Here is an 18,729-nt window from a genome sequence, read left to right as displayed (position 1 = left end):
CTCGTGTTTCTGTCTCAACTTCTTCTGCAAAGAAACCTATGCCTCACTCTGTTGACACATGTGAAAACACACTGCCAGAATAAAATTGTTCCAATTTTCCTGTCCTTGACATTCCGCAATTCGGTCCACAGATTTCGGAATCTTGTTCTTCAGAAGTTTCAGCTCCACAACCGAAGGCGATGTGGGATCCGCAAATTTTGCGTTCTGACTCCCCTGATTCGACATTGTTGGTTGAGTTTAAGGGTGATACAGAGCTTTGGTTGTGCGAACCTGATACTGAGGAATCTTTGTTTTTCTAGAAAATGTTTCTGTGAGCTTGCCCTGTACCATGAATGAAACAATGTTGTCCAGCCAAACTGACATTTGTGAATCCCTTTCTTGCTCTACAGAAAGTACTGACTTTACTTCCTGTACTCTGTATTAGTCAATAGTGCCTGGTATAAAATCTCCAGCAGAGAGCTCAGAAGCTCCTTTTGGTGTTGCAGTTATACTCGCCTGTTTTTCTGCCATTCTGGAATTGCAGTCAAGTTTGACTGCTATGCAGGATTCTGTGTTTAGTGAAACTAAGGAAGTCAGGGTCTATTCCAGCAGATAATCCTGCGCAGTTAACCTGTGTGCAGTCTGTTCATGTAAATAAAATTCAGTGTGTTGTAGAACCATTTCTAAAACATCAGCCCTGTCCTCTGAATGTATTTGACATTTTGCCCTGTAACATGGATAGTTCAAAATCATTGATGAGTTTACCAGAAAACTTAGGAATTTGTGTTCCTGAAGTTTTATGTGATGTTTTGGAGGCCTCTGAGTTCCTGCCTAAGGGTGCAGAGCTTTTAAGATACGCTTCCTGCTCCCTAAGTCCCTCTGAAGTAATGCCCACTTCAGTAGGCATCGCTATTATGCTGACTACTTTTGCAGCTCTTTTGGAGCTTCAGTCATGTGTATTCAATGATGAGTTTTTTTGCTGGATACAGTTGTAGTCGCAGAGACTCCTAAGTCTGATTCCGAGTCTCCTTTTGAAAGTCCAGTACCTGTGACCACTGGTCACGATGATTTTTTGTCTTGCTCTGAATCTGGTCTGGCTGTGTCAGTTTCTGAGGTCTACAGTCCCTCAGCATGCCCAGTGGTTGCTCCTGTTCCAGTGTGCCCAGATGTTTTCCGTGATCCAGTATGCCCGGAGATGCCCTCTGTGTTTATGTGCTCTGATGTCCCCCTGGTGGTGTCTTGTCCAGAAGGCGTCGGTGGCGCCACTTGCCTTAATACGGTTCTGATTCCAGAAAACTGTTTGTGACAGTTGTCCTTGTGACTTTGGCTTGGGGGTTTCCCTGAGTCATGTGGGGGGTCCTGTTGGATCACCATGTGGCTCTCTGGGATCTTTCAATCTCTTGGGGTCTCTTTGGAATTGTAAGTCATTCTGAGAGATTCCTGGGGGTTCTTGCCTTGGTACTTTGGACTGGTCCAATAATAAGTATTATGCTGGAGAAGACCGTTGTAGTGGGCACAACTCTGAAGGTCTCAGGTTCTTTGGACTTGACCTGGGGGACTGAGTGTATCATGCCAAGGCTCTCGGTGGGCATTGTTCTGGTAGTCGCGGTGCTCATGGGTGTCACTTTGGAGCTTGTTGTACTGGTGGGCATGGCTTTTGGGGTTCTGGGGCTGATTGCTTCCATCATGGTTTAGTCAGTTCAGGAAGCATGCCCGGTTGGTCTATCCCGGCCGTTCTGAATCATCTTTTTGATTGTTTTGCGGCGAGGAGAGTCTTCTGTTTTGAAAGAAGTCTGGAAGCCGTCTTTAAGGGGGGGGGGGGGGGGTAATGTCAGAATCCGCTCTGCTGGCCTTGATTCCCTGGACAGTTTGTTGGTTTCCTATGCAGGTTGCATAGTTCAGTCCAGGGAAAAGAGGCCTTTTTGTCAGTTTGCAAGGCTGACTGATTTGCATCCAATTATCTTGCAATCTGCTTGTCTGCTTCCTTTGAAGGTTTTCAGTATAAATGTCACTTCCTCCCAGAATTCCTTGCTCGTCATAGTTTCTGTTTAGCGAGACTAACCTTAGAGCCTCAGCCTCTTGGTATCTTGTTGCTAAAAATATTCTAGCATAGTTAATTGTTGGGGAGTGCATTTTGCACCCCTACTAGTGCAGTCAGTTTTGTATGTATCATTTGTACTGCCTAGTCTTGTTTTGTCTTATCCTGGTCTGGCGTTTGTACTATCTCCTGCGGTGGCTGATAGTGAATTGTTCAGTCCTGTTCTTAGATCGCATTTGCCCTAGCTCTAGAGGTGGTGGATCTTTCTTGTCTGTGTCTTGGAGTATAACCTTGGCAGCGGTTGCTACTGGTTACTCCTGCTGTCTGTTTTGTCTGGAATGAACGCTTGCTGTTGTCTGTTGTTAGGCAACCGATTAGAAAGCGTTCTCGCTATTTGTTTGTCTTTGTTTTGTGTGTTCATTTCTTAGTCAGGGTTGGTACATTTTGTCACTGTTGCGCTTAACGTGCAGTGACCGTGCTATTAACGCGCTTGTCACTGTTGCACATAACGTGTGGTGACCGCGTTTAGTTAGTTCATTTGTTATTTTCAATTGGCGTTTGTATTGTGGTTGTTTTGCTGTGTCTTCCTTTACTCTATTAATGTTCTGTCTTTCCTCAGTCTTATGTTGCTGATAGCAATCGCCTCTCTTGCGATTGGCTTTTTTTCTCTGGTCTGTTCTGTTGTGATGTGTCTGCTGTCGCCGGGTGGCGACTAGATTGGTAGACATTCATATAGTCTGTCTCTGTTCCTGCTCTCTTTCGAGTTGCTACCTTGTTTATAAATTCCCAGTGTTGCTTCATCGTGCAATTTCAATCTGGCATCTGTGGGTGTGCAGAGGACTTGTGGGAGCTCCACCTGCTGGTTGGAATTCCCCTCTACTAATATATACTAGGTACTCTGCTTCTGTGATTGTGAGGCTTTCCCCCTGCTTCAGCGCACTTGGTGTGCGCTGACTGTGGAGATCGCTTCCAGATCATTACAAGTAGAAAGTGGAAGTCATCAGCCAGAAGTCAGAAGAAGCCCCCCCCCCCCCCCCCCGGGAGCTCGTTAGCTCTTCTTATACTAAACTCTAAAGAGTTAAATGTGACATCATCTGAGCAGGGACGAATCAATACCTCATCGCCTGCTATTGACTGACAAGACCCTGTGATATCATGACAAGCACCGTCTTTACTGCGCATGCCCTGGAAAATTCCATTTTCCAAGGACCTGTCACCTTGTTCTGAGGAGAACATTGTTTAATGCACTTGTGAGAATATTTTCATAACAATTGCTCATGTTTATGTTGTTCGTCACCAGCTGGTTTGGCCTCTGCACTGGATATCTCTGATACAGACTTGGGAGTTCCAGTACAATGTTCTACTGAAAATCAGAACTGTCTTTATTTATCTCTAAGAGAAATTCTCCTTAAAGGGAGGCTCTGCCTCTCCGCGCGCGCACGCGTCCTTCTGAACCTGTGTGGACTATCAGTCCCAGCCACACCAGACATGTGTTGTAATGCCTCTGCTGTTTTGGATGTGGAATCCGCCGCACCGCTGTCCGAGCGTTTTCTCCGCGTTCAGCAGTACTAACAGAAGTAGGCCTATGCGTGCAAACCGCCGCGTCGGACGCGGAATCCGCCGCCCTGTTCTCTGGGCGTGCGGCGGTTTCTCCGCACTCCGTCAAGCCAGTGAATGCAGATCTCTGCACGCAAGCTGCCATGTTGAACGCGGAATCAGCCGCCTTACTTTGAGTACTTGCGGCGGCTTTTCCGCCTTTTCTCACACTTTTCAGCTTGTTTTGTGTCCAGGGCCCCCATATTTTGCTGAAATAAGTAAAAGTGATCTGACCAACAAATACCCCCCCCCCCCCCCCCCCGCTTCCATTTTAATTTAAAAAAGAAACAGTGTTCCAAACCCTGTACAATCCTTCATCTGCCGCGCCCCCCTCAACATTGCCATTCCCCAACCTCTGGTTGGAAAAAAAGTAAAAATGCTCCAAACCACAGCCTCTATTTTAAAAAAAATTAAGTAAAACTGCGGCAAACACCGATTCCCCCCCCTCCTCCGGTTAGAAGTGCTCGAGGCCCCCCCCCCTCCCCCCCAGCAGCCTCTAAAAGTAAAAGTGGTGTAACCACCCTTCCAGACCCCCAGCATCTAAAAAGTAAAAGTACTCACACCCCCAGTCTCTAAAAGTGCTGACCCCTTCCCCAGCCTCTAAAAGTGCTCCGACCCCCCCCCCCCCCCCTCCCTCCAGCCTCTAAAGGTAAATGAGCTGGATTTTTTTTTTATAATGGATGCCTATAAATTTACTTTTCATAGCTATACATAATACTACATAATCAAATACACCTTCCCTCAAAAAAAAAAAAAAATATTCCAAAGACTACCCTAACTTATGGAAGACAATTAAAGACATTACTTATTTGCTGCAGGCTTACCACTGAAATACCACGTTTTACCTCATTATGCATTTACCACATGTTTTACCTCACTCTATGCATTTACCACATGTTTTACCTCATGTTTGGAAATGGAGAAAAATCTTTCAGAATTGATAAAAGAAGAGGAAAATACCTCATGAGGTATTTTACCTACAAAAAAACATGTACCTCACATAGCTACCAGAATTGAGCCCATTGTACCATACTTTTTTCTGTTCATGTTAGCCTTAAATCTTTACAGACATGGGTAAAAATTCTTATTTGTTCTTTTGTTTACATCCTGTCCTAAGTCCCTAATTAAAATTAAAGTGAACCTCCGGACTATAAATCTACTCAGCAGAACTGAAAAGGCTTGGTGTTTCTTTAACAGTTTCACAGCATCAGAACTTTGTTTTTCTTACCAAAGCATCATTTTTAGCTGCATTTTTAGCTAAGCTCCACCCATCAAAGAAAAAAAGCCGGGGCTTTTTTTTCCCTGATGCTGTGCAGAGCATGATGGGATTTCCTATGTTGTTATTCACGTTGCCTAGCAACTGGAGGGGTGATCAGCACACAGGACAGTTGGAACTGTATATCATGCTCCTGTCACCTCCTTTCAACCAAAAAGATGGCTGCCATCATGAAATCAAACATTTGCCTGTTCTTTTAAAACAGGGTGGGTAAGAGATGATATTACCTATCTTTAATTAACATAACTAATGTAACTTAAAGAGACTCTGTAACATCAAAAAGATCCCCTGGGGGGTACTCACCTCGGGTGGGGGAAGCCTCCGGATCCTAATGAGGCTTCCCACGCCGTCCTCTGTCCCACGGGGGTCTCGCTGCAGCCCTCCGAACAGCCGGTGACAGAGTCGACTGTCAGTTCAATATTTACCTTTGCAGGCTCCAGCGGGGGCGCTGTGGCTGCTCTCGGCTCCGAACTACACGGAAATACCCGATCTCAGTCGGGTCCGCTCTACTGCGCAGGCGCCGGAAACTTGCGCCTGCGCAGTAGAGCAGACCCGACGGAGATCGGGTATTTCCGTGTAGTTCGGAGCCGACAGCCGTTAGAGCGCCTGCGCAGGAGCCAGGAAGGTAAATATTGACAGCATTATTCTCGGAGGGCTGCAGCGAGACCCCTGAGGGACGGAGGACGGCGTGGGAAGCCTCATTAGGATCCGGAGGCTTCCCCCACCCGAGGTGAGTACCCCCCAGGGGATCTTTTGATGTTACAGATCCTTTTTAATGACAGTATGTTTGTTTAGGCTGAAGTTCCTCTTTCAGGCGATAACATATCTATTTCGGGTCGCATTCACAGTGGGACATTGCAGAGCTGTGTTATAAAGTCTTATAACGCAGCTTACCGCACTGCAATGCTAATCCTATGGAACGTTCACAGTGCAACGTAAGCGTCTCATTGTAACATGTAGCGTTATGGAAATTCACTGCATTACCTCTAAACGCACACTTTACCAGGTACAGGAAAGCACACTTTTCATTGCTGTATGCTTTCCTGTACCTACTGTATGCGACGGTAACGCATCGTTAATGTGCGTTACCACCTTTTTCGTTTCATTGTAATGCTGTGTTGTGACTTTAACGTTGCATTACAAAGCAACGTCTCACTGTGAATGCAACCTCAATCTAAAGAAATATACAGCATTCTTGTAAGCAGGAAATCCATGTTGAAGAAAAGCTTTATTCTATGTATTTTATACCATTACAAGCAGCTTATTGGCTTGGCTCCATACCGTTTACTCCTGTGTCTCCCTTGGCGCCATTTTCCCCATTGCTGCCTTTTATGCCATCCATGCCAGGGGCACCACAGGTGAGTATTTCATAGGTGTTCTCTTCCTTGCATATCTGTGTAGCAGCTGACACTAAGGCCACTTTAAATAAAAGGACCTCCAAAAAGAACAACATAGTCTGCATATTCCAAGAAAATACGTGTCTGCAGGAGAAATAAAATTATTTAGTAACAGTTGAAAAATGCTACTTCACATCTTTTCCTCAATGCAAGTGCACCAGTCTACTAAGACTGACTGAAAAGAGTCTATGGGCCTGATGCAGTGCCATCAGCATATTTTAGAAGTATTTTGCCAACTTCATTTTATCTCGTTAAAACAAATCTAAAGCGACGTAACATAAAAAAAGACTTAGCTACTTACCTATTAAGAGTAAAGGCTGTGGATCCCATAGAGAAGCGTTGGCAAACCTATGGCATGCGTGCCAGACCCGGCACGCGTAGCTTAATCTGCTGGCATGCTAACGCTGCTTATGAACTGGCCGCAGCGTCTAATAGACGTCGCCGCGGCAGTTCATAGCCCGCAGCCCTGCAGTCTCCCGGGAGGCAGAGCAGGGCTACGGGAAGATGGCACCCGTAGCCCTGTACCGGAGACTATTTGTGTCTCCAGTATAGGGCTTCAGGCGCCATCTTCCCGTAGCCCTGCTCTCTGCCTGTCAGCGCGGTAGACTGCAGGAGGATCGTCCAGGGGAGATGCGCGCCAGAGCCCGGCCAAGAGTGAAGACTTCTGTCAGGTGAGTACATTACTTTTTTTGCAGGTGAAATGTGGCCCACTGTGTTATTTTCTGCTAAAATGTTTCCCACATTGCATGTATTTTCTGGTGAAATGTGGCCCACTGTATTTATTTTCTGCTGAAATGTTGCTCACATTGCATTATTTTCTGGTGAAATGTGGCCCACTGCATCTATTTTCTGCTGAAAAGTGGGCCACTGTGTTTATTTTCTAGTGAAATGTGGCCCACTGCGTTTATTTTCTGGTGAAATGTGGCCCACTGTGTTTATTTTCTGGTGAAATGCTTCCCACTGCGTCTATTTTCTGGTGAAATGTGGCCCACTGCATTTATTTTCTGATGAAATGTTGCTCACATTGCATTATTTTCTGGTGAAATGTTTCCCACATCATGTTATTTTCTGCTAAAATGTTTCCCACATTGCGTTATTTTCTGGCGAAATGCTGCCCACTGCGTTTATTTTCTACTGAAATGTAGTCCACATTGCGTTATTTTCTGCTGAAATGTTGCCCACATTGTGTTTATTTTCTGGTGTCTGGGGTAACTGTTGCTGCATTTATTATTTAATGGTCATAGTTGGCTATATTTGCTGCTTTGGGATTACGGCGGGTATACTAATAAATAGCATCACACAGTTTCTGCACACCCATGATGCGAATCCTCATTTCACCACATCATGGCGGAAACACTGCTTTCTTATGCCTCGCTGTTACATCATTACGTTTGCTCTGCCCATACAACGTCATGACCACGCCCATTTTTCGCTCCCTCCCCCCCATTGGCACTCGGTGATAAATAAGTCAATGTTAGGTCGCAGTTTGGGCACTCGGCCTCTGAAAGGTTAGCCATCACTGCCATAGAGCCATAGAGCCTTCCATGTTCTCTGTCCATGATCTAGTTCCACCGCCATCCCCCATTCAAAATGTGCCCTCCACAAGCTTCTTTAGCACTTGCATCCCCAAGTGCTGTGATTCTGAAGATAGGTGCATCCATACTGCGCATGCACAAGTGTGGAATCAAGCATGCAAAGAAAAGCACTGATCTGTTCTTCCCTGGAAGTTCTTGAGAACACAAGCACTTCCAAAGCTAATTAAGTTAGTGGCTGGATAGTGTACTGGTTAAAGGAAACCCGAAGTGACATGTGACATGATAAGATAGACATGGGTATGCACAGTGCCTAGCACACAAATAACTATGCTGTGTTCCTTTTTTTTTCTTTCTCTGCCTGAAAGAGTTAAATATCAGGTATGCAAGTGGCTGACTCAGTCCTGAGACAGACAGGAAGTGACTACAGTGTGACCCTCACGGATAAGAAATTCCAACTAAAAAACACTTTCGTAGCAGAAAATGGCTTCTGAGAGCAGGAAAGGGATGAAAAGGATCAATAGTTAGATTTCAGCTCTGGCATAGTTCAATGAATGTGTCATTGAACAAAAACAATAAAACAGTTAAAACTTAAAAAGAAGATTTAATCATAAAATAAAACTGTGTAATATCTTAAAAGGTCATTTTTAGGAGAAGGAAGATAAATACGATTGTTTATTTCATTTGTTTATTTTCGCTTCTTGTGTCCTTTAAGGGCTCTACCCTTGACATGGGCGACAAGGATTCAAATCTTACCTATTCAGTAAGAAGTCCTTGGGTAAGACTCCCTAACACTGCAGGGTGGCCCAGTGGCTGCAGCTCTTGAGTGCTTTGAGTCCAACAGGAGGAAGTAGTAGTAGTAGTAGTAGTAGTAGTAGTAGTAGAAGCAGTAGTAGTAGTAGTAGTAGTAGTAGTAGTAGTAGTAGTAGTAGTAGTCGTAGTAGTGCAGCCCCCTCCTTCAACACCTTCAAGAAGGCCCTCAAAACTCACATTTTCACTCTGGCCTACCACTCCACACAATTGCTCTAAACTCACAGCTGAACTCTGGTCCCCTCCCTCTCGTGTCCCTACCTCTCCCTCTAGATTGTAAGCCTTTGAGCAGGGTCCTCCTGCTTTTGTGTCCTACCTGATCATGCACCTCCATTACTGTGCACCCATCCTATGCATTTGAGTGAACCTAACTTGCCTAATCTCCATGCTCATGTGTAATATGTTGGCGCTTTATAAAGAATAATAAATATATATATATATATATATATATATATATATATATATACACACATGCACATACAGTATATGCTCATGTAAGCAGGTAGAACTTACCAGAGCAGATTCAATGGGCTGTCAGCGATGTGGCAGATTATGTACAGTGTGCTTGTATATATACTAGAAGAGATTATCTGGACAGATATCTAGCACAGAATGATAATCGAGAGATACAGTTATTTGTGTGCGCATTGGGTTATTTTGTCCTTTTGCCATGAAGCCTAGTTACAAAATTTTGTTGTGTACATAACCTTTTAAAAATATGTTAAAATGATAAATGTGACCTAGCAAACTTGGTCACACAGTCACTAGTTAATCAGTGACATTACACAAGTGTTAGTACGCTGTACAGACATGGATATTCTTAGGGGCGCTGCACACATTTTGGTTGTAGTAAATCCGGTCAAGTTCTGTCTGTAACATTAATAAAATAAAAGTTGTAACGATTTAACCAACTCTGATATTGTGATTGGTGCCATGATGAGCTTTCTTTTTGCACAGAATTTCAATTTCTGAGTTTCCTATTGGAGAAAATCAGAATTACTCACAATAATACCATATTTTCCAGCATCACTTCCGCCCTCACCTGTCCTTTTTGTCACCTAATTCATCCATGTCCGCCAATTCAGCTGACTTCCGTCCGTTCAGTATTACAATCACTTACCCTCTTTGCGGACATAACATAAGCAGACTTCTACCCTCACTCTACCTTCACATCACTATGACAGAATTCCAGTTTTACAGGAAGTGACGTCAGACACTGAGATCCTGGGGCTATTTAAACCCTTCAGACTGCGGGAGCTTTAATTTTAAGGTAAATGGTTTTTGATCCTTTTTTTTATACACGTTTCTGGGCCTATTGGTTATTATTCGATATATTTTCATCACCCTAATGCGATATTATATGGTATTATTTTTAGCTCCTAAAATCCTATTGGTATACACATAATTGGTTGCTATGTTGTTTTAGGATACCATAGTGAATTTTATGTCATTATTACCTAATTAACTGACCATATAACCCACCATTTGCTGCATAAATATGTCAGAATATACTATGTGTGATAGGTGTTTCCTATATTTTTGGATTACAGTTTTTTTGTTTATTGATACTAGGTTTATGTATATTTTTATTGTGGGCAGCTTAAAAAGAAACTCCGACCAAGAATTGAACTTTATCCCAATCAGTAGCTGATACCTCCTTTTACATGAGAAATGTATTCCTTTTCACAAACAGACCATCAGGGGGCGCTGTATGACTGATATTGTGGTGAAACCCTCCTACAAGAAACTCTGGGGACCGTGGTACTCCTGGCAGTTTCCTGTCTGTGAACCTTGTTGCATTGTGGGAAATAGCTGTTTACAGCTGTTTCCAACTGCCCAAAAAGCATGCAGCAGCTACATCATCTGCCAGCAGTAAAAATGTCACCATGTAATAAATGTCAGAATGTAAATCAGGGATTTAAAAGATTTTACAATGGGCAAACACTGACTAAATTATTTATACATAATTATTGTAAAAATGAAGCACTTTTTTTATTACATTATTTTCACTGGAATTCCTCTTTAAGGACTGTTTTTTTGTATGTTTATACCAATGCATTTGATAGAATTGATATATCACATTATTTTATTGCATGATTATATATACCGTACACCTTAATTTTTTGTATTATATTTGTATCTAATTTTCACTTACTGTTATTTGATCTGAGGAAGTGGACTGGATCTGCGAAACACGTTATCATTTAAGTGTCTGGTTTCTATTAACAATGTATAATTTTTATTTTGGGCTACCCCTTCCTAACAAGAAGTAGGCCTTTTTTTATGTTTATCTAGTCAACATTTCTACCACTAAACATTACATCTTGGGGCACCTCCTCCCTCTCAATGATACCCAACCCTATACCAGGCCCCTCAGCATGGAGTGCTGGCCGTGTATATTGGTTCCTTTGAACCCTTACACCATTTTCCCCTTTGCCTGGAGTGCAACCCAAACTATCAAAGACCAAAGAACCCGAGTGAGGACGGGCTTTCCTCACTGGCTAATTCACTATGGTTGCCAGTCTTGCAATCCACCCTTGTGAGGCGGAGGGCATCGGGGGAACCAGTCTGGCCCCGCAAACAGCAACGGACCGCGTGTGGGAAGGCAAGGAAGCGGTGAGCTGCTCGGAGAGGATCAGCTGTTCCGATCAGCTGTTTGGGAGCCCACGTGCAGCATGGAACTTAGCTGCACGGAGCTCCGCTGATCTGCCGCCGCTGCCCCCGGACCACCATCAGGACACCATCCGCGCCGCAGAGAGGATCAACTGTTCGGGAGCCCACGTGCAGCATGGAACTTAGCTGCACGGAGCTCCGCTGATCTGCCGCCGCTGCCCCCGGACCACCATCAGGACACCATCCGCGCCGCAGAGAGGATCAGCTGTTCGGGAGCCCACGTGCAGCATGAAACTTAGCTGCACGGAGCTCCGCTGATCTGCCGCCGCTGCCCACTGAACATCAGGGACACCATCCGCGCCGGAGCCACCGACCCCCACGCAGCATTTGAGGCCCGACGACCAGGTTTGGCTCCTAGTGAGAGGCCACCATACTCCGCACACTCAGGGGACAAATGTCATGCAGGTCTCTGTGCAGGCCTCCAGCGGTGCGCCCAGCCGCACAAACCGCCTGAGGGCCGACAGCTGATCAGCTGTTCGAGCCACCGCCACTCCATGTGTGCAGGAGGCCTCACCTTCCGGGTCTCCCACGTGGTAGGACCTTTCCAGATGCAGCCCCCAGCCTTCATCAGGGTCATCCTCCATTGCCGAAGCTCCTATCGCCCACCACTCAGCCGGAAGGACCAGCGGGTTGCCTGCTCCACCACTCAGCCAGGCACCTGGCGACTTTCCATGGGGACAGACTCTGTTTCGGACTGTTGGGACTGTTTCGTCGGTCCCTGGGGTGCTTCTTTTTATCCTGCAGCCCTGGGGGGGGACTCTGCCTCTGCCTCTGTCCCTCTCCTCTTGCCCTGGCTCCTTCTCCTTCTCTCTTTCCTTCCTCAGTCTTTTTTAGCTATTCCTTCTCTTTTCGCTGTCCACTTTTCTCTCTTTCGCTCCTTTCGCTGTCCACTTTTTCTCCAGGACACACGGCGGGGCGTCTGGAGCTGCTGCGGAGCTGAGCGAGCGCCACCGGCAGATGGCCACCGGCTGCTCCCCTCACACAGCTCTCCAGACTTCCCCACGCGTCCGTCAGTATAGCTAGTGTGCTGTATATATAAGTGCTGTGTATATATGTATATGCTACTTGTACTAAAGTACCTGACTGTATATGTTGGACTGCATGCAAGTGTTTGTACCATCTCCGACCCTGTCTGTGCCAAAAATAATTCCGGGTACAACCCCCGTTGTACTTGGCGAAATAAACGTGATTCTGATTCTTCTGATTCTGATTCTGATTCTTCTGAGTGTCCTGTACATTACCGTTTTGGAATATCCCATTCCCTCGACTTACTGCACCATTAGGGGCTCCTGGTGTCCCTGTCTCGTTTTTTGTCTCCTCTGGAAGGTACTTGGACCCCATTGGTCACCACACCCTCTCCATCATTTATACAGTTAGTACACCCATCAATTTACAACAGCAATGCAGCAATACAATCACGCTTATATAAAAGAAACATTTACACCTTTAATATGATGGAATCTTATAAACAGTCATTCTTTATTAAGAGAAATTACTCCATGTATTCATCATCAGTAGGATATCAGAGTGTGATTTTTACAGTTACTAAAATCATGCTTTTGAAAGCTGTCAAGGTGTGCAGTTTCTTCAGCCAAAAAAAAACAAACAAACAAAAAAAAGGATAAAGACTATCATAGGGAGAAAACCTAATATTTACTGTCTAGCAGGACTCCTTTCCTTCTCATCTTAAATCTGCATCCCTCTCCTCCCCTTCACATGACATACTGGATGTTGCTTGAGTATTCCATTGTCTTCAGTTCAACTTTCTTCCATTCACAGGAAAGGCAAGTCAGTAGTGGCCCTGTCAGCCAAAGCTGCTCCTCTTATTTTTCCCTGGTACCTGTTACCAGAAGGGGTGTAATGTAATGTGCATTGTGGAAGGTGCATCTGGAGGATCTTCACCAGTATTACAGCAGCTCTGGGGATAAGAGGTCAGCAGCAGATAACAGAAGAGGAGGGCCAAGAACCAGAGGGAGCTTCACTGAGGAGGTGAGCATGTAGAGTTCACCCTTCAGATTTCTACTCAAAGAGTTCCACTTTAAATCCCAGCTCCAGGCACAGCTATGAACAGACCATCTGGTAATTTAACAAGTAGATTGCCCGGATGTTATCTCTTGGTGATCATGTGACCTGAACCAGCCCATGGGGCTTACCAAGGCATGGCGCAGCATGACAGTTTGTTGGAGCTTCAAAGTAGCTGCTGAAGTGCAGCCGTGCTGCACAGCTAGCTAAGAACCCAGGGCAGCCACTGGTAGAGGCAAAGGGGCGGAGCTTCAGCATAAGTCCCACAACTTTTGAACCCCTGCTTGAAATCACTGTAACTAAAGCCTTTGACAGCCAGTAATAGCAATAGTGTTGTAATACTATTCAGCCCAGTCAGTGTCCATCTTGGCTGCAGTCACTGAATATGAGAGTAGGTCATTGGAGACTGGGAGATGGCAAGTGGAGAAAAGGTATGCTGGCTGGGATAAAGAGAATCAGGACACATGTGTGCAATCTCCCTGCCTCTGCCACAGTGACAGTGTACAGAGCAGGAGGTCTGAGCTTTTTACTGGGGTGCTGTCTATTACTCAGGGGTTGTCATGGGGGTCTGGGTCTTACGCTGCTTAATTATGTTATTTGGGAGGAAAGCCTGACTAATTTTGTTATTTGTGAATATGATGCTTAGCTTTTATTTGTGTGATATGCAGTTGCCTGTTTCTGTAGCACTTGTATTTGCAAACATATTTATTTGTCACTCTGACCCATTTCCACCTCTTACTGGCCATGATGCACTTCAAGGGGAACACACATACAATAAGTTGCAGCCTTGTTTTGATGGTCTGTGCAGCAGGAATTGGCTGGGGAGGGCCTCCTGGCTAAGTAATTTACTGTAAATGTGATTTATAAGACATCAGCTAATGAAGGAGTTTCTAAATATATGAAAACAAGCTTTGTCGTTGACTCTACATAGGACGAGGAAAAAACGTTGTGCCTGGAGAGAGATTTAAAGAGATTAAAAGATCCAATAACATCCATGGTGGCCGAGACAGGATTACTGGATTGCCTCTGTATTAAAACTGACAGACAGCCAGCCGTTTCTGTCCACAATTTACATTCGCCCAGTTTCCATTCTCGTTTACTTCTACACAATCGTCTGATCCTGTCTTGGCAATGTGAGGTTCCCCTTCAAGCCAGTTGGAGTAGGAGATCGGCTCTCCGGTGAGGTATTTATAAACACCCTTTTCCTGTAAAGCATCTATCCCTATAAAGGCAGACAGCCTGAACTGATTGCGGACTTGTTGCACAGCTCGGTTCTCAATGGTATTCTGTGGCGAAGCCATTTCACCCCCAATATTAGTGCAGATGTTTTTGGCACTGCTGTAAGTGGCTCGGGCACCGTTGCTGACATAAATATGGTTTCCACCCACAGCTCTTCCTTTGGAATATATCAAGGCTGAAAGAGAAGGGGAGAAAACAAAGGTAATGTAAAAAAGAACTTCAGCTCCAGGTTTGTTTACTGCTATACTGAATACAATCATCAGACTGCAGGAAAACAGGAATACCGTATTTCCCACCATATATAACGCACTTTTTCTCCCCCAAAAATGAGGAGAAAAAGTCCGTGTCTTATACCGCAAAGGCAGGGAATCCTCGACTTACAAACGTCCACCGATATGAGCCGCCAACCCGCCACCACATCAGGGATTCCCTGCACTGCCCCTTGTATGCTGCTCAACCCTAAGTGTGCGCCAATGGTTCCCCCTGTATGGTACACTCCCTGCCTGCAACCCCTTTTGCATCTTCGTTCCCCGCCAGTGTAATTAGCTGTGTAGTGCTCGTCTTACCTAATCCAGCGGCTCCTGTGAGGACCGGAGACCTCTCTTCACTTCCGCAATGCTCCTCTAGTAACGTGGTTTCTACTGATTGCGTCATCAGCAGAAGACTTTCACTAGGGAAAGCCGCACGGTGTAAAGAGGTGTCTGAATTCCCTGCAGGCGGATTAGGTAAAACGATCGCTAGACAGATAGTTACACTGGCAGGTAGCGGAGACACAAGGTGGGAAAGTGGACACACACGGCAAGGCACACTGGGGCAGAATGGGGACATACTGGGAACAGTAGGACACACATGGCAAGGCACAAAGAGGCAGAATGGGGACAGCAGAACATGCACAAGGGACATACTGGGGACAGCAGCCGACATACTTGAGACACACTGGGGACAGCAGGAGACACACTGGGGACAGCAGGGGACATACTGGGGACAGCAGGGGACACACTGGGCACATATAGGGGACACAGGAGGACACCAACTGGGGAGAACATCTACCGAGATGCTCCTAGAATATGGGCACACCAGGTTTAGTATATATATATTTTTCCCCTGGTTTTGGTCCTCTACTTAGGTGCTTCTTACACTCCGGAGCATCTTATGCAGCGAAAAGTACAGTAGTTTATAATGCAGAATGCAGAGAGGAGGGTCTTGTCGTGTGAACTCTGAGGCCTGAGCAACTTGTCTAGTTGGACATCATTTCAGAAAAGCAAAAGGGCATTCCTAAGACAAGTTGAGGATATGCTTTCTTCTAACTGGTTCATCAAGAGTGTTAGAAATCATCTCATGTAAGTCCTCACAGCTTGCAGCAGATAGACACATGCCTTCAAATGCTCGGAGCATATAGAGAATTTATGGGCACCAATTCAGCATGGAGTACAACTTGGTTGCATAAATGAAGCAAGGCTGAGAATACATACAGGCACCAGCGATTCCCGCCGGTGCCGGATACTGTGGATTAAACTCTATTTAGTAATTTTTGAAGGATGAGTGCAATTACAGATCTGTAAACTCTACATGTATCAGTGCTGCCCCCCCCCCCCCCCCCAACCCAGCATGAAAGAATAACAGACATGCGCAGTATACTTGAGTGGTGGACAGACTCAGTGAGGTGTCCACAAAAGAGCCTGCTCAAGTGTAGAGATGTCCCAAACTGTTTGTCAATGAGCGGAATTCTGTGAACATCCGCTGTTCACATTTGTGGCAAACAGTGAACATTTGGTGTGTTCGATTCATCCCCTATACATCATCAGTGAGCTAAACTTTGACCCCTTACCTCACAGCCAGCAGACACATGGCCATAGTGGATTAATTCTCTGCTGGCTGCTGACTTGTTAGTTAGAGCAGGGTCAGACTTGCTGCAGATAGGTAGGGAAAGCATTAGCTAGGCCTAGTTTCTTGTTCCTCACTTACATCAGTCTCCTGTGTTTTTTTTCTGTGTGACATGCCACAGCCGATTGACACCCAAAACTGTGTGCACACTACTGCTGTTGCCTTTTAAGTTGCAAGCACAGAACCATAGGCCACAACTGTCCCGAATTGGGCGGGACTAGCCCGGTTTACGCCCCCTGGTCCTGGGCCCCGCCTCCTGCCTGTCAAATCCCACTTTCCTCCTCCCTCCCTGACTATCTTTCTCCCTTACAGTCAGCATTACTGTGCATCCTGCTCCTCCTCTCCCCTCCTCCTTCCCAATGCTCTGTGAGCCTCATAGCTTCGATCTCAGAGCTCCATGATAGCTCCGCCCCAGAGGTCCGTGATAGCCCCGACTGCTATCCAGCTCACAGACCTCTGTGTAATCTAATCCCCAATCCCCACACCTCGCTGCAGCCAGTGCCGCCCACAGATCTCAGTGCAGCACTGACTGGCTGCCTGTAGTTTCCTGTGTGTGTGTGAGAGGCTGAGAGCACAGTGGGTGGAAGGAGCAGAGATGTGATGATTGGCTGCTTCCTTGGCTCAAGCCCCAGCCCCCTCAGAGAGGATAATGGAGAAGAGGGAGATTTGAATGGTAAGTGGCTGGTCAGTGTCCAGATAATGCCCCTCTTGTACCTCCAGCCAGCTTTCACTTTCTCCCTTCAAAAATATATGAGCTCTGCTCTTTATGCTCTCCTGGTGTCAGCCCTCACTCACCCCATCTCCCCACTCCTGTTCTCTCAGGACCCTTCCCCCACACTAGCCCTCTTTCCTCCCCACTCCTGCTCTCTCAGAACCCCTTTCCCCCACACACCAGCCCTCACTCACCCCATCTCCCCATTCCTGCTCTCTCAGGACCCTTCCCCCACACACCAGCCCTCACTCACCCCATCTCCCCACTCCTGCTCTCTCAGGACCCCTTTCCCCCACACACCAGCCCTCACTCACCCCATCTCCCCCAGGCCAGGCTCCCTCAGAACCCTTCCCCACACACCAGTCTTCACTCACCCCATCTCCCCACTCCTGCTCTCTCAGGACCCTTCCCCCACACTAGCCCTCCTTCCTCCCCACTCCTGCTCTCTCAGAATCCCTTTCCCCCACACACCAGCCCTCACTCACCCCTTTCCCCCAGGCCAGGCTCCCTCAGAACCCCTTTCCCCCACACACCAACCCTCACTCACCCCATATCCCCCAGGCCAGGCTCCCTCAGAACCCCTTTCCCCCACACACCAGCCCTCACTCACCCCATCTCCCCACTCCTGCCCTTTCAGAACCCCTTTCCCCCACACACCAGCCCTCACTCACCCCATCTCCCCCAGGCCAGGCTCCCTCAGAACCCTTCCCCACACACCAGTCTTCACTCACCCCATCTCTCACTCCTGCTCTCTCAGGACCCTTCCCCCACACTAGCCCTCCTTCCTCCCCACTCCTGCTCTCTCAGAACCCCTTTCCCCCACACACCAGCCCTCACTCACCCCATCTCCCCACTCCTGCTCTCTCAGGACCCTTCCCCCACACACCAGCCCTCACTCATCCCATCTCCCTACTCCTGCTCTCTCAGGACCCTTCCCCCACACACCAGCTCTCACTCACCCCATCTCCCTACTCCTGCTCTCTCAGGACCCTTCCCCCACACACCAGCTCTCACTCACCCCATCTCCCCACTCCTGCTCTCTCAGGACCCCTTTCCCCCACACACCAACCCTCACTCACCCCATCTCCCCACTCCTGCTCTCTCAGGACCCTTCCCCCACACTAGCCCTCCTTCCTCCCCACTCCTGCTCTCTCATAACTCCTTTACCACACACACCAGTCCTCACTCACCCCATCTCCCCACTCCTGCTCTCTCAGAACCCCTTTCCCCCACACACCCGCCCTCACTCACCCCATCTCCCCCAGGCCAGGCTCCCTCAGAACCCTTCCCCACACACCAGTCTTCACTTTACCCTAACCCCCCTGAGCATGCTTCATTAGCCCCTGCTGCAGCTGCACCCCCTTCCTGACCCTCAGCAAGCCCCACTCTCCAGCACTCTTAAGTCTCTCTCCCCACCCTGACAGCAGTTGTATATGGATCGCCATTGTGGCATTATGGGATCTAGAGGCAAAAACATTTTTTTAATACAATTTGCAAACATCTATGCACACCTACATGTGGATTTTGCAGTAGCTCTGCCATATTATGTCCTGTTCTGGAGGTAACGCTGC

General features: G+C 46.8%; 2 protein-coding genes across 7 annotated transcripts in view; both read right to left on the bottom strand.

Moving 5' to 3' along the window:
* Positions 1–6,225, bottom strand: part of LOC137534413 (pulmonary surfactant-associated protein D-like) — a 55,930-nt gene extending 49,705 nt beyond the window's left edge. Inside the window, exon 1 of the mRNA XM_068255909.1 lies at positions 6,171–6,225. The gene's annotated coding sequence lies outside the window, so the exon portion shown is untranslated. The remainder of the gene's footprint in view (positions 1–6,170) is intronic.
* Positions 6,226–12,778: 6,553 nt separating this feature from the next.
* LOC137534398 (pulmonary surfactant-associated protein D-like) overlaps positions 12,779–18,729 on the bottom strand; it is a 68,656-nt gene continuing 62,705 nt past the window's right edge. For all 6 annotated transcript variants that reach the window (XM_068255891.1, XM_068255893.1, XM_068255890.1 and 3 more), the window contains one exon: positions 12,779–14,737. In XM_068255891.1, coding sequence (XP_068111992.1) covers positions 14,355–14,737 — 383 coding nt within the window. In that variant the 3' untranslated portion in view covers positions 12,779–14,354. The remainder of the gene's footprint in view (positions 14,738–18,729) is intronic.

The sequence above is a fragment of the Hyperolius riggenbachi genome, chromosome 10, assembly GCF_040937935.1.
Source record: "Hyperolius riggenbachi isolate aHypRig1 chromosome 10, aHypRig1.pri, whole genome shotgun sequence".
Taxonomy (NCBI): Eukaryota; Metazoa; Chordata; class Amphibia; order Anura; family Hyperoliidae; genus Hyperolius; species Hyperolius riggenbachi.
This window is presented reverse-complemented; position numbering and strand designations above follow the sequence as displayed.